We start from the raw sequence: 27,519 nt of genomic DNA on the forward strand, positions 1-27,519 counted from the left end.
AAGGCAGGCTAAGGAAAACTTGCGTTACCCAACAGTTACCATTCCTCCGTTGTTCCCAGCAATAATAAAAGCTGACGCAATATATAAGGTTGCCTTACAAAAGGCAAATATATTTCATAGTGTATACACAAATTAACTGTTTGGTAATGCTATACAAGGCAGGAATATCTTTAAAGGAACCCTGAGCAAAAAGGAGGATGTAATTTTTATTTTACACTTATTGCAACATTATTTCTGGTATTTGTTTGCTATATTGACTAATAAAGGAATATGTTAAAAACAGATGTTAAAATAAAACTGGGCATTCTTTGCATTTGCAGCTTATTTAAAAATCTAGAGAAGAGTTCTGCCCCATCAGCTTCAGAAATAGATGTTTAACATTGTAGAGAACAAGCTGAGCCTGAGTTACCCAAGACAACCAATTCCTTTAGCAGAAAGCGTGTCTTCTGTCATCAAAAAGAGCCATCTGGAAGAGCGTTGGCTCCCTGCCAAGAACAACCCTTTAACAACTGCTTGTCGTGCACTTTAAGTAATAACGTTCATAACGGCACAACCTGGAGTGTTGGTAAAGGTCCTATTGGAGGAGCAACGTATTCCTCCTCCCTCAGTAACCGCAAAAGGATGTTCTTCTTATTCTTTGGCCAGTTATAAATGTGAGTGTTCTGCAGCCAGGTAGGCACGTGTTCCTGAAAAACAAGGAAAAAAAAAGCGAAATCCCATAAATCCTCCTGAATCTGTACCAGAACCTTGCAGATTCCATCAGAGCCTGCCAAGCAAGATTTCGTTTTGTCTGTTCTAGGCACTTCCCGTAACAACAAGAAATTTTAATTTGGCTTCAGAATTGTATTTGGGTTCCTAAATAAATGAACTTGGTGTGATCTCACAGCTTGCCTGTCTCTCTTTCTTTTCTGCCATCATGTTGGCTAATTTCAGCACGTTTCAAAGGGATTCTGATCTCAGTGACAGGCATCTAAAGGCTTGTGAAAATAAACATTGAGAAGAGAAGGGAGACATTTCAGTGCCCCTACCAGGGAAAGGCTGCCACCTTAGTAGCTGCTGAAGGATCTACACAACGTGTTCAACCTTGAGATGAGAATCGATAGAGAAAGAGCAGGACCACAGGGGAGCATTTCTCATCCTGGTAGCCTCCTCCGCCCTCCCCTTGCACCTTCCCTCACCAAGCGTGGCGTCTCCTGGCCACCTCCTAAGCAGGAGGCTGAGGCCGATGCTGAGCTCGAGGAGAGGCTAATGCATCTCCAGATTACCAAGGTCAAACCTCCGCCACTCCTCGCAATCTGGGAAAGATGCAGCCTTTCAGAGGGGTTGGCTAATGCCCATTAACATAATGAAGATGGGACCACCATGGCCCTGGACAGTGACAGCAGGCTGATGGAGAGGAGCCTGCTCAGACCTCATGTTCCCATGTCTCCACAGCCTTGGGAGGTTTCCATATGGACAGCGTGGATGTGTAGGGGTGAAGGGCTATATTCATACCACTAATAAAAAGAGGATCAAAGACTGATCCTTGACCAAAACCAGTTCATGTCCAGTGTGGAGATGGAGATTTCTTTTTGGAGAGGTGTTGCTGGAGACACCAGAACACAGCCAAAGTGAGACATCAGGTAAGCAGCATGAGCAGTCAAGACATCCAGCCCTTGCTCCCTGGACCTCTTATTTAGCAGGGCAGTATTTTCCCAAGGTGGCCCCTGTTAGGAACAGCACGGTCCCTGTCAAGCCAGTGGAGCTAGCTCCAAGAGGACAGAGCAAAAAGCTGCTGGCGTGCACCATGCCTCTGGTGTCTCGCCAGGGGATGCCCTGGCATGAGCAGCACATGTCCTGCCTGCCAGCAAACAACCTAGCTGCTGTCCAGATCTTTCTTTCCCAAGCCTCATGCTTCTCAGATTGGCTGTCTTTTCCTGGGACTGTATGGCTGTAGGAACCAGGAATCATCGTTTCCACTGCTTAGGGAGCAATTTGTGTTAATTGTTGTGACCACTTTGTTAGATATACAGGATTTATGTATAAGAAGGAGGTAAGTGACCCAGGCGCCTACAGACCCGTTAGTCTGACCTCACATAGGCTTCTGAAAAAGCAGCTTGGTGACTGGCAGAGGTATCTATCAAGCCTGGCTTTCTGCTTTCTCCAATGGCTGAGAAGGCATAGGCTTTGGTGAATGGTCTCCTCAAAGTGGAGGTTTTAAAATGTTGCTCTTCCAGGTGGATACCCCACTGCCCAACAAGGGTAAGATCCTGCAGCATTTGCTTTGGTAGGAGCACGAATAAGATTTCTTGCCTCCACCTACAAATCTGTTTTCGCATAGGAATGGATTTTAATCTTTGTGAACTTTACTCCTTTGACAAAGCTGTTTGAAATTGGCCAAGAGATTCAAATGTTACTGGGAGAAAGAAAGATAACTATGTTTGCATGCATGTGCACACCCTTATTACCTAAAATTTGTTTCTTTATTAAATCTTGGTAAGAGCCATAGAAGGAAATGCGATAAAATACAGCACGGGTTTACCAACCGAGCCCTCTCTCTGTCTTTAATAAGAGACTACATTTTTTGGAGGAAGGAAATGCAGTAGACCCAGTCAACCTGTATTTCAGCAAAGCATTTGATATAGGTCCACATGGGAAATCATTAGCTAAGCTTGAAAAGATGGAAATTAGTGTGCGAAATGTATAGTAGGTAAGAAACCAGCAAGTGGGGATATAATGAGAGAGACACTATACATCCAGAGACAGGCTCTGCGCCTTTCTTCCAGAACTGCTCCTGCGGCCAATTTCATTTAATATCCTCCATGATGAACTCGGTGCAAAAAGCACCTGCACGCTAATCAACTCTGGCAATAATTTGAACTTGAGGGAGATGTGTAGGGGTAAGGGGTAACTATAGCTGCTATTTTGATCCAGAAGGAGAGCAGAGAAAGTGAGAAGGAGGCTTTTCCTTGCCACGTGGCACCGGCTGTCATTGTGGGTGGGAGTAATGGGAAAATGGTTACCGCCCTTTTAATTTTTTTTATTCGGCTCTGTATCTGTAAGCTGAGAGGAAATTCTCGCTACACCATAGAGAGAGTATTTGATAACTTTGAGGATCAAACTGGTAGGAAGAGGGCAGAGTGCATTAGTGCAGAGGGCGGGGCTGTGTGTTCAGGGCCGCGTCGGCGGGGCATGGTTTCAGCTCTCGCAGCTACCCTGGCACCAACCCTGCTCACCTCACCCCTCCGGCTGCCTCCGCTCTGCCAGAGGTAGCCTCCAGCATGGAGCAATCATGGCTTAATGCTTTGGTCATCGGGTGACCAGATCAGGAGGACGCATTTCTGTGGACTGGCTTGATGCAAGCCTGGAACCAGCAAGACCCAGCTTTCCTTTAGCAGTGTACGATGGGAAGCTGGAAATGCCAGTTCCACCTTAACTGCGTGTTGTGCTTTTTCCCTCATTATTTACTTTCCTAATGAACACTCTGGATCACATAGATCCCTTCCCATTGGAGGTCAACTACCTTTCACATACCAGCAGTGCTTTATGATGTGCTTCCTATGAGATTAACTCATCTATAGCCATGTCCCCAAATGAAACCTTCCAAACCTTGCTCGCCTGCTCTTTTCCACTGCCAGCTACAGCAGTACTTGAACATGTAAAGGACAGTATAAAAAAGACAAAATGAAAGTAATTTGCCCGCCGACATCATCCAATTGTACATACGTGGCATTTTTCAGGTACCTCACCTCCTCTGACTGCCCACAGACTTCATTACTGCAACTTGTTCGGGCTCTGACGCTCTCCTTCCACCCATGATGTCCTCAGTTATATTATCATTAACTAGTTAGATGAAGGTAGATGATGTACCAAAGAAATGTGTGAAGAAAGAGAGCAAAGCTTAATGGCAGTAGAAAATGCTGATCTGCATAATTTAGATGAGAAGGGCACCTCTCGAAGAACTGAAGGGTGATGTGGACTACAGAGGGTGGGCAGGAAGGCTGCCTGGAGCCTGATGCTTTGATAAGAGCAGCTGAATAAACCAACCCTGGAAATTCCTTATAGATCACTGTCTGAGGGCGCCACTGCTGTATGCTAAATAGTCTTTTGATTCAGCCAAAATTAACCTCCGTTTATTGTTCTTGTGTCTGCCTCAAGGTCCAAAGGCTGCTTTAGCGCCTGCTGGGCCACTTCTCTCTGCAACCCTTGAGGTGCCAAGTGGCTGCAGGCTGTATGGTCTGGTTGCGTGGCAGGCACTCAAGGAGCCCCCAAAGTTAGGAGGAGTCCTGCCCTTTCCCCCCCCACATCAGGCTGCAAAGACTGACTGAAAATGCTGACCGGTTCACTGCCTTTGGTCTGCCCAATTCCCACCGGTGCTGTCTCCCAGCTTTTCACACTTAAGGCAAGTACCAGACCGAGATCATTCAGAAAGGGAGCTGAATGACATGAAATACCAGAGGTACCATTCATTCCAAAGGGCCTCACATATTTTACAAACCCAGGGACATGTTTTCAAATTTCTGAGCTTATATTAAGTCAGTGCTTAAATAAAGAACTTGATCACACTCAAATCCGCAAGTGCTGTGAGACTTCACGGCCCTACATTCATTGGTAATATTGTTTAAATCTTGACTTATGTTCCAAAATTTGGGCACCCAAATACATATAAAAAATCTTTCCATACCTTTCCAAAATGCAGCTGTACCTAGGGATAACATGACAGCTACCCAACAGTGCATACAGCATTTAGCGACGAAAAGTGAACACGAATCCAATATATACATTCTAAGTTTGGTGAAGAATGCAATTTCTCAATTATAACTGAAGCCGTTTAACTTTTCCAGCCTTGCAAAAATCCAAGAGATTCTCTCAGCGTGAGGAGGAAGGGTACGGGAATCTGTTGCATTGCTTATTTCTTATTCTCAAATGAATCTTCAAAACCAATAAGGAGGGCAGATGAAATTGCAAGTCCTAAAAAACCTTATAGTTTGCCTTTGATGGGCCCATCAAAGTTCAAGCAATGGCCTAGTACTTTAATATTTATTATCCTCTTTATTTTTATATTCTCAACCCACCCTCTTCCAGATCCTCACTTCACATCAGTCATAAATCTCTCCCATCTCACTCATCGGCATTACATCTGGATAAAATTATTAAAGGGTTAATATAAAAAGCATGCTTGCTGGATAGATTGTCTCTCTCCATTTAAATTCTTTCAATGCTCAAGACAATTTAAGTTTTAGTTATACATTCATCATCAGAAATACATTTATGCACTGATTTATACTGTGGACGAAATGTTTTTTATTTGTATGTACATAAAACTATAAAACTTTTCATGTAAAATGTAGCTTTGGAATATTTCTAGTGGGATATTAAGAACCAAGAATTTGAGGGTTTAGGTTTTAAGATTTCATCTGGTGCATTGTGATCAAAATAATATGTGCATGTACACGTTACCTTTTTGGCATTTGGAAAAAGCACAGGGATGAATCTGAAGTTCATACTTCCTTGTTGTATAAACTCGATCTGCATCTAGAATAGAACAAATTGCCAGATTTATTGTAATGACACATTAATTTTTCTTCACATGCGTCTGAATCCTATGCATAAAAACATTTGTTGCTTACTTAAACTGCTCTTCTGTTAAGTGATTTGATCTATTGCTGGTGGACTCAGTATCATTTTGTTTGGGCACTTAATCTGATTCTTCATTACTACAGAAAGGATACAGGAAAGATCTGTCAGCGTTTCTTGAGCATTTAGTTCTGTGGTGTGAAATAATTGTGGGTTTAGCTGCAGTTGCAATCCCATGAAATCCATCTAGAACCGACAAAGCTTGACTTAAGGCCCCTGTTCAGTCTCCAACAGCGTGAAAGATTTCAGCTGGAGGCCAGCTCCATGTCCAAGCTAGGACCCAGCCTGTTCCCCGTGTCCCAGCTCTGTGTCTGAGCTGGGACCCAGCGTGTCCCCTGTGTCCCCAGACCCAGGCATCTCGGGGGTGGTAAGGACAGCAAAGTACTGCTGAGAGCTCATCTGTTGGTGACAGCTTCTGAGAAGTTTGACTGCAGGATCAAACTGGGGAATCAGATGGGTTATAGGGTGAGAAAGACAGCAAACTGCAAACTGAGGGAGATGAGTTTCATGGCTCTGTAGGCTCTTCTGGGCTAAATGTCTGTCTTGTGACAAACTGCAGAGATGGGTGTCTGTGACCCCCGCTGGTCCCCTGCCACCCTGCACCCCCAGGAGCCCCCCCTTTGCAGCTCTGGCCTTCGCTTTGTAATTCCACCTTTAAGCCAGCTTTATTGCTGCCTGAAAAAAGACCTCAGTTACAGGATGGCCGAAGCGATAGGGGCTGGTTTACAGGGAGGAAGGTCAGGCAGTGTTAGATAAGATTGTGCTCAGGGCTATATGACAAGGCAACAAGGGCTCGAGAAGGTGAGGGAGGGGAAAAACCATAGAACAATAAAGAATACGGAGGAATAAGATGAGCATGTTTAATAGGATTTTTCTTCCTTGAACCTCTTAGCAGATGTTAATGAGCATACGGAGCTGATGAGAGGGAGGATTAATGAATTCCAAAGGGGGGTGTTTAACTATGGGGATTAGGGAAAACAAAGCAGAGAACCTGCCATTTGGAGACAGATTTGTCTTTTGAGAAGAAGAGACAGAGTCTTTGTAAAACAGCAAATGCGTGTCCTTGCTTACCATCCTGTGGATGTATTTAGTATGTAAGCCATGTTCATCCCTGTCCAGCTGGGATTCAGCCCCTTCCACATCCTGTTTGTATTTTGGACTGATTGCTATGATTATCATCACCGTCTTCTGTTAGGGAGAAAAGCACTTTTATGACATTGGGAAACGCAGTGTGTTTGGTAGAGGCAGATCAGAAATCTGCCAGTTTGTGTTTTAAGTGATCTTTATGTTCTTGGCAAACAGAAGAGGATCTCATTCATTCTGGCAGGAAATACAGGAGAACTCATACACTCGTTCTCCTCATTATTTCTCGAGATCTCATAATATAGAAAATCAAAATGTCAAGAGCAGCTACCAGTTTACAGTTGGAATCCCTGTAATAAAAAGCTACTTTTTATCAGCGTAGCGTGTCTATGTACATACACAGAGAAGTTTTATCTTCAAATTCAGACCTAAATGTTTTCCAACAGCTTATGTAAAAGTGCATCTATTTAACCATCTATGGCTTTTTATACATAAAGCCACTAAAGGCAGTTGTCTGTGGAGTCTACGTCAAGGGCTCTCGGCAGTAGAAACAGCAGCTTTTCTCGCTGATCTCCTTAGTGGCAAGGTGTGCAGAGAGGTGGCTGTGCAGAGAGGTGGGCTGTTGCAGACGGCCTGGGCAGGTGTAGGGGTACCTAGCAGCTCTGTCCCACCTTGCCGCAGTGGGCTGAAGGCAATGCTCCTCACCTTGCTGGGACAACCTGGATCCTGCCTGTGACCTGTTTAATCCCAGGCCCCTCCTCAGCTGAGGTTTCCACAGAGGGGCCATCCTTCATATCTGGGAAACGTCTCTCCTCCTTAATGGTGGGCTAGTGAAGAGGCTCAGCAGATGAAAGCCTCCTTACTTGTATTTACCTAGGGCCTGTCTTTTATCCCCGCCACATCAGGCTGTGTAAGGCTTCCAAGTCTGTGGCTCATAATCAGCCTGGCACCTAATTAACTCTTTCCTTCTGTGCAATATCAAGGGAATTTGCCCCACCACAGGGTCAAATACAGTAAGGAGCCATTATCCCGTACACTGACTTAACATACTCCAGAATTACGTTTGCTTGTGCCTGACATGCATGTAAGCACTTACAGATGTTGAGGGTTTGCAGAGACATGCCCAGCTGCACACATCCCCCTGCTTGTGTCCAAGCAGTCCCTTCTTCCTCACACGTGTAAAGGTTTTGAAGTTAGAAACTACCTCTACAGTCGATGGAGGAAAACAGACATTTCTGGGGCAGTCAGTCAGAGAAGGATCCTCATATGGAGATGGGGAATTGCCCTCTGCACGTGCTGGTCTCTCCGACTGACTGTGCAGGAGTCCCAAGGGAGATCTGCCAGTTTGTATTTTAAGTGATAATGATGTTCTTGGCAAAAGCAAATTCACCCTGGCTTCCAGTTTCAGTACCTCCATTATGCACAGTGAGCCCAAGCCTAATTGTCCTGATGAAAGCCCCAAAAGACATGACTGCATTGCCGCAGCGGAGGCCCCAAGCTGGCTCTGCATGCACTAGTACCACGTCTGCGTGGTAGCGCACTTGAGCTAAGTTGTCCTGCTGGCCACCTTTAGGAAACCTGTCTAGTGCTGTCTCAGATGGTTGAGCTTCCTTGCTCAGGCGGGAGAGAGCCCACCACTTTGTCATCCTGTTCCTGAGCCATGGAGATCTGCCCAGAGTGAGTCAGAGGCCCAGTGGCTACCCAGCAAGGCACAAATCAAAGGAAGCCACCCCATGATGGCATGTGTTGAGTGACAGAATTGCCAGTTTGTGTCCAGCTGTGCTGGTATAATGGGACCACTTGGCTTGATCCTAAAGGAAATGTGCACTCACTGCTCAGCTGAACTTCAGAGGCAGTTGTTGCTGCGGGGGACTGCACTGGCAGTAATATGAATCTCTATTTTACCACTTAGATATATACAAAGTGATGAGAGCAAATCTATCCGACTAACAGAATATCAATTTCCATTTTACATATAGGATGGTTTATCCAGAAGAACCCTTCAGTGTTTTAGATAGCAACATAAAGGCTACAGGTGAGAAACAGGATGAACATCAGCCACTACTATGCAGCCTGGGATGAAATACAGCTAGCATTTTAACCAAGCATAGCTAAACCCCACTATTTAAAAATGAGATGGAGGAGCAACTTGTCCAATGGCAGCTTCAGGCTGAATGTAACAGCCAGCATTGGAATTTGGCAGGAATGCCAGGATTAGCACTTCATTTCTTAAAGAAAGAGCTTTGGGAACATAAGATGCAGAAGTGAGTGAGATTTGCCTATGCTCTCACTGCAAGGCCTCTGCCATTTCTGTAGAGGCAGGGAAGGCGATAGTAGGATCTTGCATTTTGATTCTGCTCCTGTTGCTATTAGAATAATTCAGCCATTTTCCTCAGGTCACCTCTGCCATGAACGAGGTTAAATTGCTTTTACATACATCACCTAGGTAGCGCTCCATCCACTTAATGATGTCAATACCTCGTACCGTGTCCTCAAATATATCAATCTGCAAGAGAATGAAAGTCTGTGGTGAGCATCCTTTCGCCTGTCCTCCCCATTTGGTGGCACTGAAAAGGCGCCTGCTCTTTTCCCTAGTTTCTAACATGCCTGATTAATTCCCTTAGGAAAGAAACATCACACACACACAGACACACACAGAGACACACACACACAGAGACACACACGCATGCACAACTTCTCCCCTTTCCCTGCAGTCCGGGGTCAAGCTGGATAGGTGCCCCAGGCAGGTGGAGAGGGGCTGCTGCAGGCACACCACTGGGCTCCCGCTCAGCTGGCCATTCGACTGGCTGCCCTGCCCTGCCAGCTCCCAGCTCCCAGGCATTTTTGCTCATCAGAACAAGGAACAACCACTGATGGTGAATGTTAGATATTCAATGTTTGCAGACTGGCTTTTTTGCCTCTAAACACCGCGAGAAGGTGGATGGCTGCCTGCCTTCTCTATCTGATTAGCTGCAAATGTCCGCTATTTTCTGGCTGCAAGGGTATACACTGAGTGCCAAGTTTTAGCTTCATATTGAACTAAATTTTCAGGGTGTGTGGTGGGAAGTCAGACAGGTCACTGATACTGGATGCAGTAACCCAGACTTCAGCAACAGCAGAGAAGTGGAGGACTTCATAGGACTGAATACGACCAACACTGCTCAATTCCCTGCATGCTCAGTAAGCCCAGAAACTGGCAATCAATGACCGTGACCAATGAAGTAAGTATTAACTTCTCCAAGTTTTTGACAGAAGAGTCATGTTCTGCTCTCAAGTCTTTCTTTTTCCCTTTTTGAAAGTAGAGAACATAATTGTTTCCCTGCTTTGGGGCCATTTTGCTATGTATGTTATTCTGCAGCATGCTCCAAGAATTGCCTGTCCAGCAAAGGTGCTATTAATGAGCCTTCTACTCTGTACCGCTATGGTGCCCAAAGCTTCCTTATGAATTGCTCATCGTACAGAACTGCTGGAGAGAAGTATAATTGCAGTCTCTGGAAAAAAATCATGAAAATAAATAAGTGTGTGCAAAGCCCCCCACTGAGTTTCATTCAGTTTAATGATAGCCACTTGCTTAAATGCTTTCCTGAATTGAAGCCAAAGAGTGAAGTTTGAGCGGTCAGGTAGCACATGCACTTGAAACAAGAAAATATGAATCAAGATTTTGATGAACACCGAATCCGAGAGCCTCTGTGGATGGTTCCCTTAGAGAGGGAATTCATTATGATGAAGCAAACTCATAAGAAGTTAAGTGAAAATCTGGATGGCTTATGGGATTAGACAGTAGGACAGATTTTTTCAGGCCAGTGATTTTAGGATCTCTTTTAAAAGTATAACAAAGCAAATGAAACCATGAGATGGGCTGTTTCATTAGGCTGTGTGAAATACACTGATTTTAGATCATTTTTGAGCAGAAAGGTATTCACATCTGAAGAACCAAAAATGTAATAGCATTGCAGATAAAAAGCTGGGATGGGATGAACATGAAAATTGACCTTTTTAATATCAGTATTACAGATCAAATATGAGACAATGTTAATAGAATAGCTCACGAAACCTCATACTATTGCCCATCTGGTATCTGGTGTCACTAAATGGAATTTTCCAGGGTCATTATTAAAACACATTTTAAAGCACAAAATTCAGTTAAAATATGAGCAAACGAAAAGGCAAATTGTTTAAGTTACAACTTTTAAAGCCAAGGCTAGTTCGTTCTATTTGTATCTTCTTTAACCTACAAAATGCGATGATAAACAGAAAAACATTTAAATGGACTGTGTATTGCCTCTACTTTTTTAAAAAATGTCTCTTTTCTCCCCTGGTTGAAAGTCATTTTCTCCGAAAGGAATACTTACAGCAGTCTGAAATCCATTTACAAGCAGGAAGTTCACAAATTTCATAACCTCCACCGCTGTGTCCACCGAATAGGTTATAAAGACCTTGCCTAGGAGAGAGAGTGTGTATGAATATGCGATGCATTAAAATACACCATTTGGAGGGTGAAACTTTTACAGCCCTCCTTTTCCACCGTGCTGTGGGTTCTGCCCACCTACGTCTCTTCGGATTATTTACAAAATGGATGTGGGATAGCGCAGTGGCTTGGTGTTGAACTCAACCCTCCATCCAGAAACCTTGGTCTAGATTTAAGCTCCTACTGCCTTGCCGCTGGCAAGCGCCCCTGTGGAAGCTGGAGAGAGTAACATCGCTCTGCTGCTCGCCCTGCCCTGCTGCCAGAGCTGCTTCTTCCCCAGCCCTTTGCCATATGCGAGGCTGGGCCCTCACCCAGAGCTGGTGCCACCTGCACCGGCTGCAACCAGCACAGCTTTCCGCCAGACCTCATTGATCTGACTGAGAGCCGGAGGAGCCCTACGCATGCCGTACTGCCTCACCTTACAGCAGCATTAACCCCCTGTGTGGGCAGGATGGATGGCTGATGACAACAATGTCTTCAGCTGCCCTTGCCATCATGGAAGGAGTTTTCTTACTAATTAAAGAATCATGGATTTGCAGGTCGGGGTAAACCAGCTGGCTAATCTAATCCAGCTGTGTGTGTATCACGAATGACACAGTTTTATCCAGTAATTCCTGTATCTAGGATACACTAACTGATAAAGTAGGGTTTATCCAAGAGTGGTGTGTGGTGCCCTAACTCACTCCTACAGGTCAGAGGGATGCAACTGTCTGGATTTGAAAGATGATGCACAAAACGAAGAACAAAGGAAAAATCAAAACCTCAGGAGAGATGTGGAGGGTTCTTAGCCATGGTATACCTCACCTGCTAGCCAGCACGGCATTAAGAAGGAAGCCAGTTTTCTGAAACGTAACTTTCCCGTAAGAGTTGAAGGGTGAAAGCATTTCAGGGGCCAGCAGCAGGGGAAGCACCTCAGCCAGCGCCTGTGCCACCCTCAGCCCTCACCGTGGGCTCCTGACCCAAAGTCCTCTCCACTCACCAGGTCAGGGAGAAACTGAGGTTGAGAGGCGACATTTTTGTCTGGTTTGGGACTGGCAGAAACTCTTTATCCCTAGGGCTTTGTTTGTTATTGGTCTTTTACTGTAAGCTTCAGTGCCTCCTGCCTCAAAGGGACATCCTGTTTAGCAAGAAGTCATGAAAACAATCTAAACGGTATTTGTTTTTTGTAAACAAAATAACAAGCAATTAATGACAATTATGTTTTCAGGATTCAAGGGGATAATTCCATCCCACCAAACACAAATGCTCACACCCTACAGATGTGATGACACTCAGTATTTTCTTTTCTTGTTGTCTTTGTGTCTTAATGTTGTTCCCCCTGCCTTCTCTCCCCCGGAGCTTTCCCACCTAAAGCTGTCAGGCTGCGCTCTAAAATCTTACACAGAACAAATTTGCTAACCACTTACGCAACTCCTCTGGCAAATTGCTGGTTCTCAGCGTTCCCTTGGCTGCAGGGTTACTGAGAGGTCTCGGGACGGCAGCTGGAGATGGAAAATTGTCAGAAGGACAACAGCATGCTTCATCCAGGCCACATGCCTTGGGGGGAAGCTGACCATTAGGTAGCTGGTTGTATAGCTGGTTTCTACAAAGAAAAGCAAGTGAGGATTTTAAAAATATTTCTTTTCAGGTAAAATTCAGATTTTTTTTTCTTTTAGTAACACACTAAGAACTTTATCTGCATATTAGCTAGGAAAAGTTCTTGTAGAAATGCTCGGCTCGGCATTACTACTTAGTTATTACAGCATCTTTTGAACGGATACCTTGGTGACAGTCTACCACAAGACGCAGTTTATTGCAGAAGCAACATTAGCAACAGGAAGTAAATGCACCTCATAGCTGAAAGCCGTTCAGTTCGCAATTAGCAGAAGCAAAGGCCGTTTCTGAGGGAGAAATAGTGCTGTGCTGTGGATATTGTTACGCATGTGTGGGAGCAGGATGGCATTTGGGTAACCTCTTCCCATTGTCTAAAAGGTACTTCATGGCACCTCAGGTGCTCTCAGGATGTCCTGTCCGGCACAGGAGGCACAGCGCAAGGTGGGGATTGGGAAAAATGGGGGTACAGGGCACTCCAGCTCTGGCGCAGCTTGGAGGATCTCCAGTTTTGGACAAGACTCAAAGTTTTGCTAAAGGGAACAAAGTTAATTTCTTGTCCAGCAGCAGCAGACCAATGAGGATTTCTCATGTTAGGTATCTGCGCTCCGGACCCGCAATAACCTTGCCTAACGTCTTCTCCGCTGTAACAAACAGAGAGAAAGGGATGATTTTAGGAAGCTTAGCAGTTCTTGTCCTACTCCACTTTGGGTTTACAGTTGAAGTCAATAGGAAGGGGAACCTGTACAGATTTTTACATGAGGTGTGCTTTGAATCTGCTGGGCTGAGTCTGTTGGACAAGTGTTAGGTTTCTCTGAGAGCTTTTCCCCACAGAGCAGTGATGTTTAGTCAATCAAGCCCACTCTCTTTTTTTTCCTTTGCCTTCCTTAAATGAATGATGACAGGCTGGTCACAGCATGTTTTCTGTTGTCACATTAAGATTTGGTTTATTCATTTCGGTACAGATGTTTTCTGTTACCAAATACTCTATAGGCAAATATTACCAACATATAACTGCCGTTCCTGAATCGGCATGCAAACACCAGCCATGCAGCCACAGGATAGACCCCGCATATTCTGGATTTCTTTTAGCAGAAGAAAATACCAAGAAAAGCAACACATCCCTCATCAACAGCCACAAAAAACTCCTCTGTGGTTAATTTACAGATCTTCCCAAAACTTCATCTTATCTAACAAACGCGCCAAAAATTAGGAGTCCGTTTTAAAATTTTACTACTGCAAAGGATACCCACTATTCCTCAGTATTTTTACATTTTCATACATACTCGTCAGTGCAATTATCTCTGCTGCAGGTACTGCCTTATCTTGCTGTCTCTTCTGTCACAGCCCCTAACTTTTCACAGGCCAGAGCAGTGCGGTATTTCAGTTGGCCGCCCTCTTTTGTCCTGCCTGTTCTCCCAGTTTTCTGCCAAGACCATGTCACGTAAGCAGACATTTTCAAACACAGATGCCTGTAAGTTTAGCACCTCTAAAAGTACTGTGGCACTTAAATAAAAACGGTGTGATTTCAGATGCCCTCAATACCTGAAGCTTCAATTTGTCTTCAGGTAGCTGAGTCTGGAGAAAATCCTGCATGGATAGTATTTCCCATCTGTTAATGACATACATATAAGGAGGGAGATATAAGGCCTGGCAAATTAATATTTGAAAACCAGTCAAAAAGCCCTGGATGAAAAGTGCTAGACGTGTTGTTTTATTACTACATGAAAAATCATAGAAAAGGCTGCAAACTGCAATGTAGACATATATCAGTGATGGATGAGATTTTCTCCCGTTTTCTCTGCACTACAGAAGAGATAAGAAGGAAATCACGGGCAGCCAATGACTGAGGCGTCCCAGGCTGGTACAGCGTAAAGCTGAAGACCGCAGTGAGCCGCCGAATTGACCTTTGCTCTCGAGCAGGAGAGCTCTAAGGTTTCAACTGAGATATTTTTCAACCCCTCATCCCTTTAACCTTCAAGTGTTTATCTTCCTTAATGCGTGCATTTCAGGGTGCACTGTAACAACATATCAGGTATCTGGCTTTGAAGTTCTCTAGGGTAAGGTCAGGTCCCTGCTGGGTGTAAAATAGCAAATAAACAAAACTACCCAGCATCTCGCATGTACCCCTGCAGCCCAGGCACGCTAACAAGGCTTCAGAATTACTGGTTGAAAGCCCACAAAATCAGATCAGAGGAGCTTCCACTGTGCACAGCCCACCCCCCCCCCGAGGCGTACTTACGGGAATCGAGGAGGACCAGGGGAGGAGCATGTCCTCTGGGGTGGTCGGTCTCCGGTGCCCTTGGGAGCACGAAGATTTGAGTAATTTGGGATGACTTGCTGGGCCGGGCGGATAACTCTCATGCAAGGTCCAGGAACAGGAGGAAGTGGTTGTGATGTTTGTGCAAAATGTTGGTAAGGAGCTCTGCCATCTGGGAGGGTGAGAAAATAAAGGCAGCAACTATAATTTCAGCCAATACATTTTTGCCTCAGTTTGTGTTTATTCCTTTCCAGGCATGCCCTCCTTCATGTCTAGGGAAACTGAGCAGTTTGGAGGTATTTGCAGGTATCTCGGGCTGAAAGAAGCCAGATTAAGGAACGTTTCACAGTCTGTAGTTGCCTTTTTCCCGTTCACGTACGACACGGTTCAGATCCGTGCCCTGGGCTGGGCTGTTGGAACAACTGACAGTTGAACATTCAGGGCTGCTTTGTCCCTGCACTTACCATGCCTCAGCGTTTTTTGTTGGTTTTTTTTTTTTTTTAATGTCTTTTTGGCAATAACTTGCGAAAAGGAATCATCCCAACGTTCTCATGAAAGCAGATGCAAAATCCTGGAACAAATCAGTTTGCAACACTAAGGCTAAACAGACTGCGATTATTGTAAATGAAAAGAGAAAAAAAAATTCTTTTGGTTTGTTACTTCACCCTGTATGAATTTTCTGCCTAAGTGACCTTTTAAGGCCTTGCTGCTGCTCCTGTTGCCATCCAGGAGGCTGCAGGGGAAGCCCAAAGTGACAATTCTGCTCATGTAATTCTGGAAAATCTTACTGTTGTTGGCCGCGCACATGTAATGCTGTTTAATAACTAACATTAAACGTTAATAACTAACGTACAGTGGAACTGTTGGCATAAACTGAAAGAGAAAGCAATGTAAGCTGTTTGTTTCCCAAACGGGGAAAACTTTTTTTTTTCCCCAGTCTTTCTGCTTGCAGTTTTCATTGGGCAGCAGCTCTGCACACTCTCAAGCTGCTGTGCACAGATCAAAGTCCAGCCTGGCAGGGCTTATTAGCGCTGCATGATTATGGTGTTATGAGCTGGCTCTGAAAGTTGCAGTACTCAAACACTTCCCCCTCCCCGACTGTTTTTTAAAATCCTTTTAGCTATTTTGGGGTCATGCTTTCCTTTTCCTAGCAGCCATGAGGACTAAAATTTTTTTAAAAGGGGAAGGAAAAAAAAGAAAGAAAACAAAGCTTTGATGAAATAGTCCAATTCCAGGAACCGATACTTAAAAAAAACCCCAACCAACCCCACGACTGCAAAGAGATTCCTGATGAAATTGTGATTCGGCAACATCACATTTGTTGAGATTGTTTTAGGACATTTTCCTGCTCCCCCTCTTAACTATTTGCAACAGGACAGGGTGAAAGAGGCTGGAAGTAAATATGGTCTTCTCATGGGTTCCTCATGACCAGCTCTAGGGAAGGTGGCAGGGCTCCAGGAGATTCAGTTTGGTTTACAGGTTTTTAGGCCAATGTTTCATCAGCTTCCTTCGGATCTGTCTGATGCTACAATATTTTAATGGATGCAGCCACTGCCGTTCAGAAGCACAGCATGGCCAAGCGTGTGTGCCCACACACACCAACAGCTCTCATATATAAATACCTGAAATAATGGTCCCTGGGCACATAGCATTGCTGCGAGGATTTCTTTGACTTCAGAAGCAGTTTTGCTGTTGTATCTCAAATAGCAGGTGTCCGGAGCCAGCTTAGAGCCTACAGGCACAATCCAGGCTATTGCTATTCCCCGGGAGAGGCATGTTGCAACACACAAACTGCAGAGCTTTGTTGTGGGTTGCCACTGCCCAACAATTATCTGAAACGCAAGGAGCTGTCAGGAGGTGATTTATGCTGTACCGGGCATGTGAGAAACAGGAGTACAGTTGCCAGCTTCTTGGTCCTAACCAAATCTGCTCCAGCCATCTGAGTTTATTTTATTCTTTTTGCCCTCTGGATATGGTTGAAACGGTAGTGATTTTTCTAAAGAAAGCCTTTCAGAGTTCCTGCTTTAAAACAAAATGGCCTCATTCAGTAAATGTCCTACTTCTCAGGATGCCCGCGTGTGGAGGAGGTAAATAGTGAGGGGTGTTGTGCAACCAGCTCTTTGTCTGCTTAAAGCTGAACTGAAAGGAGAAGGTACAAAAAGAAAACCAGAGGACGTTTTGCAAGTGTTCAGCTGTAGACATTGATGAAAGTCCATCTGTAGCCCCTTCCCCTTTACAAAGTCCCAAGATCAGAGGTGAAAACTGAGGCTCCGATACCCTCTCTCTTTCATATACCTAATTATAGCACATTGCTGGAATGACAAAACTCCTTAAACAGATGTAATATAAATGCCATGGAGTCAACAGAAGGTTAAAAAAAAAAGGGTTATCAGAACAGGCCTACAGCTTTTTATTACAAAGCCAGCCCAAAATGGGTCGGGGTCTCATGAGTCTAATGTAATATAAATTATATTAAGACAATGATATTGCTGTTGAATGTTCAAAGCTCACTTCATAACAGATAAAAATCTCAGAGACTGAAAAGGAATACTAATTAATAGCAGGCTGTAGACTACGTCGTCGTCTCCAAGAGCCAAAACACCCATATTGACGGAGTCACATCAGCATTCAGTGATACAATCACCAGCAGCTGAGAGGGCTCCATTTTAAGTAATGAGCTTTCATTTCAGCTGACAACAGAAAAAAAATGAGGACGGTGTATGTCACGCTCTTTTCACATAGAAATAAAACACATGGGTGAGTTTGGTCATAATGCTGGGAGATACTATTTACAGAGATCAAGGGTAACCTCCCACCCTGATTCTGGCAGGAATTTGTCAACTTTGGGGATCCAAGTGGGAGCAAGGAAATCTATGAAAACAACACAAATTAAGTCGGTATAGGAGGTTGCTGAATGACTGATGCAAGGAGGAAGGAAATGACTAGAATATGAAATAACAGCAGGGAGAAGGCTGTGTATGCTCAGCGTGACCCACAGAGGCTAGTTTCTAGGCAAAATCATTAGCCTTCATTTGTTGAGTAATTGTGACCTCTTTAACTTTTTATCTGGCTCAGAGGTTATGCATCAGTGAGTCCAGCTACATAACCCAAAAATCTGGAAATATAAAATGGACTGCAAATAGATGTTTAAAAAGGTTAATAATTGCATGCTGTGCGTTGCCATTAAGTACAGTAGGAAAACACCAGCTTGGTGAATGATGGCTGTGATACACCTGGAAAACCTCCCGTGGGGTGAGCGGTGCTACTCACATGGGCCCTGGGGGTGCTGCTCTGCTGGGCAGCGGTGCCCAAAGCAGCCGTGGGCTTGCGAGGAGGCGTTGGGATGGGGCAAGTGCTGGCATATAGGGCACTGCTGACGCTCAGGTCCAAAAAACTCTCTGGAGATCAGTGGTCCTGGGAGGTCCTGGGGGTTCACCACGGACACCAGTGGTAAGGGGGGCTCCAGGTGCCTGATGCCCATGATGTCTCGTGAGTGGGAGTTGTACCCCGTGTCCACAGTCCCCATCTCTGCTGGGGGTCTGTTTCCTGAGGGTTGCTGTGACTGCGAACTCCCTTGGCTGCTCTCCTCCAGTGAGTCCTCGGGAGCGTCAGACAAGCTCTGCTCTGATTTACTGGAGTTGTGCCCAGTGTCAGCTGAAAGCTGTAATCTTGGCTGCATGCCTGGTTTGTCCATAGCTACAAGATGCATCTTGGAGAGAACTACTCCAGCTGTTGATTCACCAGGGGAACAGAAGTGTCCATCTCCATCAGGATCGGTATATTTTGACCACAAGCTGCTGTCCGGCTCCACAGACAGTGCTGACTGATGACGTGCTGGTGCTCTGCAGAGGGATGATGGATCGGCCACAGGCTGAGGTGTTCGAGTGACACATGGTCTCTGGGACTCCTCATCCTCCATATCCTCTCCAGAAGGCTGCAAAGCCTTTTCCAAGACATGTTCGGGAAAGGGGGACCACGGCATGGATTCATCCACTTCGACTGGTATGCTTCGACCCACAAAAGTGCCTGAAAAAGTGGGAGAAGAAACACTGTAGATAGACAGCCATACAGACAAATGCCTGCCATCAGTCATCACTCAATGACTGTGAGCTGGAATACTGAAGAGCAATATGTATTCTTTATCATTTTATGGTTTTTAAAAAGACAGGCAGAAAACAGCAAGGAAGGTCTGGCTGAATTTTGGCAGAGCAAGAAAGTAGAGGCTTAGCTGGAGTGTGGCTAGCACAGAGTTATAATTTGGACTAACCTGACACAGAGGCCATTTCCAAGTTTTGTAGTCGCACCGGAAATGAGAGTCAGCTGCCTTACTGCAAGGCCAGGATTTTCCAGCAAACTGGAAAACAAGAGAAAGGACTCTTGTGAACATGGTACAGTTTCACACAGGCAATAATCCTAAAATAACTCTCTCTCAGAGACTGGGAAAGAAGTACCGGTTAGAGTTCTGGAAATCGCATTGTGCAAAACAGACGCTTTTATGGGATTTCTGGAACTGACTGTTCCTGCTGAGACTGGAGGGGGGAAAAGCACATGAACTGTCTCTCAGAGGTAATTTTTGCACCTGACAAAAGAGCAGGCTGCTTAGGTCTGGAGGTTTGGCTCAGGCATATTCCAGGGAATACAATCACTTGCGAGTATTTTACTCTGGACCTTCTAATAATAGCTTCATACTGATGCCTCGGATCTGAACCTCACCACACACCTAGCTGAGTAATTTCAACTCCAAAACTTGTTTCCAAGTGTTGCTGCTTATTTTATCAAACCACTTCATCCACCCTATTATCACATGGCTGTTGTTATTTCAAATTATTGAAAATTAAAAGACATTTTAGACACTTTAGTTACTGTTTGGATTTTTTTTCCCTCCCCTCAGAATGGGCTTGGGCCCAAACATCAAAATTGTCACTTTCTTTTGGGGGTGCTGTCAGTAAATTTAGTCCAGTCAAGCGATCCCTGATGATGGACGCCTCTGCTCCACCTTCACTCAGAACAACAGCAGCAGTGATGGGTGAATGCTGAGTGAGCTTCGGGAAGTGCAGCCATCTTCATCCTCTTGTACAGGGGTGCATATTAGCGTGCTCCCAGCAAATCTTATCTGTTACCGTGGAGTAGAGAGAAACAAGCCCTGTGCTCATCATTTCCCCAGCCACTTTCCTTCTATCACATTGGAGAAGCTAAAATCCCAAGTAGGAGAGTTCTCAGAGAAGAATGGACTAAGCACTCAAGCAATGGGAATGACAATGTTTGGCAACAGAATCTGGCTTGAAAGCCTGGTAAAGACAGTCAAAATCACAACACGTTTGAGGAGCTTTTAGCAATCCAAGGACTTCTCCCAACTTCAGTCACAGTAGCTTGTACAGAAAGGTCAAGTGAAGAACATATTCAAATGACCATGGTATTAAAAACAGTTGAACAGGATCACAGAGAGGTATAAGGCAGTGTCCCAACCTTTACCCTGGCTCCCACAGCGATTCTGTAAAAGCAAATGATGTGCCCCGTGCTACAAGGCAAGAGTGAGGCTTTACATTCATGCTGATCAGATCAAATGACAGGTATTTTCCCCTGAAAGTACCTCTGGCATAGAAAATTCTGGGTGTAACATTTGCTGAGAAGTAGGGTAAAAACTGTGCTTTGCTGCTGGGCTGCAATGTAAATATTCCTCCTCTGTGTAACTTAAAACCCATCTATGCAGAAGATTTACCATATATTCATACATATCCTATGTTGTAATAAGCACGTCCACAGGGAGAGTTATCCTGGGATAATTACAGTGGGATAATCACGCTGGTAAATTTGCCCATGTAGGCAAGTCCTCGGAGCAGCTATTAGTTGCACCAACACAGTGAACACGCTGCTGCTCTGACAGCTGCATCCCCCTGTGTGAGAGCGCTGGGTCGGTGCCAAACCAGCTCCTTCCCATACAAGCACCCAGGCTTGAAATCCTGACGGGCAGCTCACCACCATCACGCATCTCTCCCTGGGGTTTGCATCCCTTTTTTTCCTCTACGCCACGTCACTAACGCCGGCCCTGCTCGCTGAGTCACGGTTCTCTGACAGTCATAACGGATGCGATGGGAAAGGGAAAACCTCAAGCTCTCATAATCAGCACAGGACCGTGACAGGGACTTGCACTGCGCTCTCCTGTGCGGCGGTGGCAAAACGTCCTTTGCCTGGGACCTTTGGTCAGGTGGCAGTTTCAGTTTAAATGATGACTGCCCTGTGGTGGTGACTCACCAGGACAGTACAGCGCAAAGTCAGATTTACACGAATCAGGGTGTAAAGCTGCCGAGTGGTCCCCTGCCAGACTCAGAGAAGCACCTGTGAAGGTTAGGTGTCAAACTCCCTGCAAGGCATCTGCCTTTTGCTCATCTCAACAGCTTTGTAAAGCTGACCCTTGGATCATCTGGCCTCAAAGTGCCTGCTCAGACATGCTTCGACTTGTGGGTATCTCCGTTTGCTTGTAAGCTGAATGACGTGCACTCAAGGAGCACAAATCACATTGCAAACTCTTACTCCCCCCACTGAGCATCTCCAGTGACCTGGTTCCTTGTGCAAAATTCACCCTGGTGTTCACAAAGCACAAGCTCAGCTGTGGGGTACAGGGGTACAGCTTCACCTCTTTAGCCACATGCGTTGTCTGAGCATCCCTCCCATTAGATATAATACTTAGCAAACACCCAAACATGGCTTTTCAGAAAAAAAATTGTAATGCCTCATACACTAAGACGCTTCTTTGATGGTCTCTGAAGTAGTCAGATCAAAATGTTAGAAAACACTTTGAATTCAGATCCTCTATATTCAACAGCCTTTAGTTTAGCACCGTGACAAGAAGAACAGATTTCTGCGGAGAAACCGAGAACTCGGTCCAGAATTCAGTGAAGTAAATGGGAATCTCTCTATTGACTTCAGTAGGTTTTGGATCGGGTGTCAGATGGGATTTAAAAGTTACTAAATTCCTTTGGAGGCTACAACCTCCAAAGTTTTTGGTCTTTTTTTTTTTAGTTCCATTGCTAACATCTGGCTATCTGTGAAATGGATCATGCACAGACTGTGTGAACCTAATGAAAGGCACAACATGGGCAGAAAAAATTCAGACTTCTTTTCTTCAAGTTTGTTATTTAGTGTATTTACTCTGCCTTTGGAGGAGGGATATTAAGACTTTATTAAGCTGTATTGCAAATGATCAGCTACCAAACTCTTCAAATGGCTTACTTCAAAATAGTTTAAAAATGTCTTTCCTATTAGTTTAGCCCTCTGAAAGGATAAATGCCTCTTTATCTCTCAAATCAACTTAATATTTAAATGGCAGCCTTATTTCCTTCCTGTGTAACATGAGCTAAACATTATGAAAATTGCTTCAAATATCTGAGTAAAAATAATTGGTCAGACAGAAGAGAGACCTGATTCCATCACTTGTATTTTTACCTGCAAAAGCTTCTAGTTTTTTAAAATATGATTTTGCTTAGACCCTGCTGCAGGATAGCTGAGCAGCGAAAGCTGAGCTTTGATACCCGCGCACAGCCCCTCCTCCCACGGAGCCGAGGTAGGAGGCACCGAGGGGCCGAGGGCTTTGCTGTTAAAACAGACACATCATTAAAAAGGAGGAAAAGTGACTTCATCCTCCTCCTCCCTCAGTAGCTCTGATTGGAGAGAGAAGCTGTTACAACAGCAGAGCTCTGTCTGTAAAGATGGCCCTGAGGACAAATTAACCCCAGGACATGCTGAACACTTTTTGAGCAATGCTGGCAATGGTATGTGGATGGGAATTCCCGAGAGAAATCCCCACGCTGCTGGAAATGTTACAGATGATTCAGAAACATCCTTCTCCAACAGCAGTGCTTCAGGACGTTGTTTCTGCTCTGCTGAAGATCCTTGGCTTTTGGAAAAAGACCCAACGCTGAGCCCATTATCCCGGTATTTTATGTTGCCTCGTGCCGCAGAGTTTCATTAGGTTTCCTTTGACTTTTCTAGTTAGCTTATCCTGCGAGTATAGTTATGCATAGGACAGAAAAATCACTGGCTTAGGTCTCCCATGTTGAAGAATTAGGGTAAAGGAATGCTTCAGCATATTGAAATACCCTCAGAAACCTGTAGCCTGATCCCTTTTCTGGCACGGAGACCGCTGGAGAGCATAGATCGTGCCCAATCTCATTTCCAAAGACACTGCAGCTTCAAGTCAGATCATATTGCCAGAAAGCTTCGAGAATTTAATATCCCCCCTGCACCTATGACTATGCAGGAGATTACTGATAACCAGCTGGAGCTGTTGCATATATTCCTGCTTGTAATAAAGTGAAGAGGCCCTTCCTAAAGGGACAGAGTAGCCAGGCCTGGACTTCTCTCAAAAATGTTGAGGGAACTCCTTAAACCACCCTTTCTCCTTCTCTTCCTTCCTCTGCTCATACACCCGGTTCTGTAACGTGCATTAATTCAGCAAATAACCTTCCCGGGTGGGTGCTCAGTGACCCAAGCTCCTGGGAAGAAACCCCATCCTAGCTCCCTTGTGAGGCTTCCCACACCTGGAGAGGTTCTTCCACTGCTCCTGCCAGGGAGCCAGGAGGGAGGCTGCCCAGCCCTCCTGCTCACGGCTGGCCGCTGCTGGGGATGGCCGCTCCTGGGAAGCTGCAGGGAGAGCATAAATGAAGGGGAACAAATTCTTCTGCAGGTCGGTAGAGATGAGCCTGAGCACCCAAGTTTGAAGCAAGGGCCAAACTCCCCTAAAAAACATCCGACGGAGGCAAGGGGCTGGCCAGGGAGAGGAAGGGTGTTGGGCTCGGGCTCATCTGTGCAGTTTTCTTGCGGCTGATTGTGAAATCTGTCAGGTATTTCATCTGTTTCCCAGCACGAAGACTTGTCAGGATGCACTGACCCAAAACACAGACTAACCATCTATCTGCTTTTGATTAGAAAACTTCTGTCATGAAGAAACAGAAGACAGACTGCAACGCGAGCATAGCTGTGCTCCCCGTCACTTCCGGAGAGGGGGGAAATATCTTTGCTCTTCTGATCAAAGTTATATTTGTCTACATTGTTAAAAAAGAAAATATTAGGATGAGAAAGAAACCTTGCCTTCCTTGGCACACAACACACAAGGGAAGGGTTTTTTATTCTCCAGTCATGACATTTCTGAACTGGCACGGGTATAGATTAAGGCAAAGCTGAGATCACAAGGGGTGGGGATGGACAGGGATTTCTTGATTTCCAAATAATTCTGTGCACACTGGCTGAATCCTTTAAGCTCCCTGGTGCTGCTGATACCCATCTGCAGGATGGGAGTAAGCAGATGCAGAATTTGCAAGCTGCTGTGAGGATGCACACGTTGAGATTGCAACAAATGCTGTAGCCATGGGATCAGATAAGCATAAGTGTGTAAGTACACTTGCCTTAAGTGCAGCTTTCTCTACAGAAACACTAGACACAACTTTCCTCAAAAAAACCCCAGAGACAAATCCTTTTAGAAAGAGCAAGTGCAAATGTGGGAACTGTTTTGGGTCTACAACCTAAATAAACACAGCCGAGGAAATCCAAGCTCCAGAGTTTCACACTTCATGGTGAAGCATTTTGGCTGCTGTCATCACGGACGCTTACCCTCTCCCTTGGCTACCCTCCACAGCGAAGACTAAGGCAATGTGTCATGTTGCTAGCCCAGATTTTAAGCCCTCTAGGGCAGGTAATGTTTATTTTTATGACTTCTGGAAATAGTAGAAAAAGAATATGAAAACAATGTTCCTCTTCCACACTGACTGTGTGGTTGCTCTTACATATTTTCTGCAGCCTTGGCATGAAAGTCTACATACACCAGGAGAACAGGAGAACATACTTCCAACCCTCCCTGCATGGCAAACATCACGTTCCCTTTTGCAGCACTAATGTTGCTTCACTGGGCAATCCATGGTGCAAAGGCTAGCGTAGACCTGATATTTTTTGCCTCTTTAGTGTAGACTTCGATATGCATGTAATAGGAATGCTAGGCAATAAGCAGTAAGAAACTAGAAATGCAACACCCTCAAGCAGGATCCAAACAGGCATCTCACATATAGGCATTCCCTGCCAGTTTTCTAATGTTTGTGAAATATGACAATGTCTGCAATGATCTTAAGTATCCTTAAAAATGTGTTTGTTTTCCAGAGATTACTTCCCACCCATTTCTGATGCTGATAAAACTCCCATAGGCACTGAATAACCCCCAAACTGGGATATCCCACGGCCCCAGTACATCCGAAAATCCTGGCACAAAATTGGGGCTGGCTGAGTGGGTTTGGACAGGGACCGCCCCGAGATGTGTAAATATCCCCAGCCTGCTTTCCTATAGCTTCATGCCTTACATTGGAACCTCCGGTTCCTAATAAGGGAAAACCTCCAGCATTTCATGGGGCTGATGTATCCCTCGTCCCTAACCGCTCTCCCTGCTCTGCAGCGCGAGGGCTGCGGGGCGCGTGGGTGGTGGGAGGGTGCAGGGAAGCCTGGGGGACCTGACGTGTCTCCCTCAGCTGGCGTGAGAACAGCCTTGCTCACTTGCTTTCATGAAACGTGCAGAAATGTATATATCTTTCAGATGTGTACCCTCTGCCAAACTTCAAAAGCCACTGCTGGGGGTGGAGGGCACTGACAGACACGAATGCCATAATTGCACATGCCTTGTTTTCTGCCTTAGAAAGACAAAAAGAAAACCCAACCCCATAAAAAAAAAAATACAGCATGCTTCAAGACATTGACGGTGCTCAGCAAGAGCAAGCCTGACCTCAGGGGCTGACGGCATGGCAGGCAGCAGCACAACTGGCAGATGCTCGCCAGCAGCCGGCGGCATTGGTGAGCGCGCGCCGGGGCACCGGCCCTGCCGCCTGCGCCCCTCGCGCCGCCATCTTTGGCATCACCCGCTGCGGGGCTCACAGCCCCGTCTGGTGGTGGTGGGGCATCGCCGCCCACCCGAGATGGCATGGACAAGGCCAGACCAGGCCTTGAACCCACCCAGGGCTTGCAGGAAATGGGAATTTCTGGTCTGGTGGTTGCCGGCAGCGTTCAAGGACTGGTAAGCCAGACCTGCTGTTCTCGTTGCCAGCCAACGCTAGCCCTACAAAACCTGCATCCTGAAACAATCAGTTACTGTGTGACATGGGAACAGGTTTTATATGGCTGATTTTATTCTAATTAAAAAGAAATACTACTGGCTCGCTCCCACTGTTTCCATACCAATGCCAGGGAGAACGGTGCAAATGGGGTCTACAATCCCGTTTTCTTCATGCTTTCCAGCCACCTCTCCCTCTCCAGGTCCATGGATCTGTCCTACGCAGCCTTCAGCAGCACTGCAGGGAGAGGAGAGGAGAGGAGAGGAGAGGAGAGGAGAGGAGAGGAGAGGGAGAGGAGAGGGAGAGGAGAGGGAGAGGAAGAGGAGAGGAGAGGAGAGGAGAGGAGAGGAGAGGAGAGGAGAGGAGAGGAGAGGAGAGGAGAGGAGAGGAGAGGAGAGGAGAGGAGAGGAGAGGAGAGGAGAGGAGAGGAGAGGAGAGGAGAGGGCCATTGGCCGACAAGCCACCGTGAGCTTGCACAGCCGCGCAGGGCGGGAGTGGGATCAGGCCTGGCTGCCAGGCATTGCCAGGCAGCTATGTAAATAGGCAGGACAACATTTCGACACCAGGCGTGTCCGTTCCCAGTGTTTACCCCAAACCCCTCCTGATTTAAAAAAAAAACCAACAAAACTGCAGTGAAATGGCTGAAACATGTTGTAACCATCTGTGAAACTCAGGCTATCATTACACGAGAGGAGGGGGGGAAAGGGAGCGAGGCAACAATTTGAGGGAAAATACCCCCACCGAGAGCCAGAAGTGGGTCAACAGCTAATTACAAACAGGGACCGAGAAAGGCAGCATCTCTATCACTTCTTACCTTGCGGGTGAGGGAGGCTCGTGCTGAGCTGACCGAGGAAAGCGAGAGGGCTGGCGTGCCTCCTGCACACCCCGTCGCTCTCTTGGCGTGCCTGGGTCTCCTTCCTCGGGCTGGCCGGGCTTTTTTTTTTCCTCCTCTTTTTACGACACCCTCCCTGCCTCTCCCAGGTAAGCGGCAGAACTGGCTCTGCAGCAGGAAGTGGAAGAGGCATGCACGGCACGGCACAACGCGGCGGCGGTGGGAGAGCCTCCGCGGGGGAGTGACACTTTGAAGCTTAAAACTCTCTCGAAATGCCTGCGTGTGGCTCGCTCCCTCTCTCGTAGGAAGCCAGGCTGCCTCTGCGTGAGCCCCGCAGATAAATAACTGTAGGGGAAACCCGGTGTGATTCCTAAATGGTGTGCCTCGCCGGGAAAGGCATCCTTTGCTTTTAGTCCTCGGCCACTTACTGTCAATGCTAAATGTTAAACCAACTGTGATTCAGACTACTGAGGACAATCACATGATGGGTGTAAGAACTATATAATGACCAAAAAAAGCGTTTCTCGTCTTCTTGTTTTTTTTAGGTTAGACTTCTAGACACTTCCAAGTTTCTCTCTACACCCCC

At 45.8% G+C, this 27,519-nt stretch overlaps 1 protein-coding gene across 3 annotated transcripts; it reads right to left on the reverse strand.

Annotated features, from left to right (window-relative positions):
• Positions 1-84: 84 nt before the first annotated feature.
• On the reverse strand, positions 85-27,255 carry TRAF3IP2 (TRAF3 interacting protein 2). Of its 3 annotated transcripts, XM_076333434.1 has the most exons (11): positions 26,916-27,255; positions 26,226-26,338; positions 19,285-19,371; positions 18,288-19,043; positions 15,000-15,189; positions 12,574-12,749; positions 11,052-11,140; positions 9,137-9,205; positions 6,688-6,804; positions 5,440-5,514; positions 85-686 (listed from the first exon to the last, which is right to left on the reverse strand). In XM_076333434.1, exons 3-11 carry the CDS (start codon positions 19,298-19,300, stop codon positions 540-542), a joined length of 1,635 nt encoding a protein of 544 aa, XP_076189549.1. In that variant the 5' UTR covers positions 19,301-19,371; positions 26,226-26,338; positions 26,916-27,255; the 3' UTR covers positions 85-539. The 3 variants fall into 3 exon arrangements, with proteins under 3 accessions (XP_076189549.1, XP_076189550.1, XP_076189551.1); XM_076333435.1 differs by lacking the exon at positions 26,226-26,338; XM_076333436.1 differs by lacking the exons at positions 18,288-19,043; positions 19,285-19,371; positions 26,226-26,338; positions 26,916-27,255 and adding an exon at positions 16,640-17,219.
• Positions 27,256-27,519: the final 264 nt, after the last annotated feature.

This window comes from Aptenodytes patagonicus, chromosome 3, assembly GCF_965638725.1.
Source record: "Aptenodytes patagonicus chromosome 3, bAptPat1.pri.cur, whole genome shotgun sequence".
Lineage (NCBI taxonomy): Eukaryota > Metazoa > Chordata > Aves > Sphenisciformes > Spheniscidae > Aptenodytes > Aptenodytes patagonicus.

What these genes read in the sequence shown, in the direction of transcription:
- TRAF3IP2 (XM_076333435.1), bottom strand. An exon ending in TAAATGGATTTCAGACTGCT is followed by an intron (nt 9,206 to 11,051) that starts GTAAGTATTCCT and finishes ATTCTCTTGCAG; the next exon opens with ATTGATATATTTGAGGACAC. An exon ending in CTAAATACATCCACAGGATG is followed by an intron (nt 5,515 to 6,687) that starts GTAAGCAAGGAC and finishes GTTCTATTCTAG; the next exon opens with ATGCAGATCGAGTTTATACA.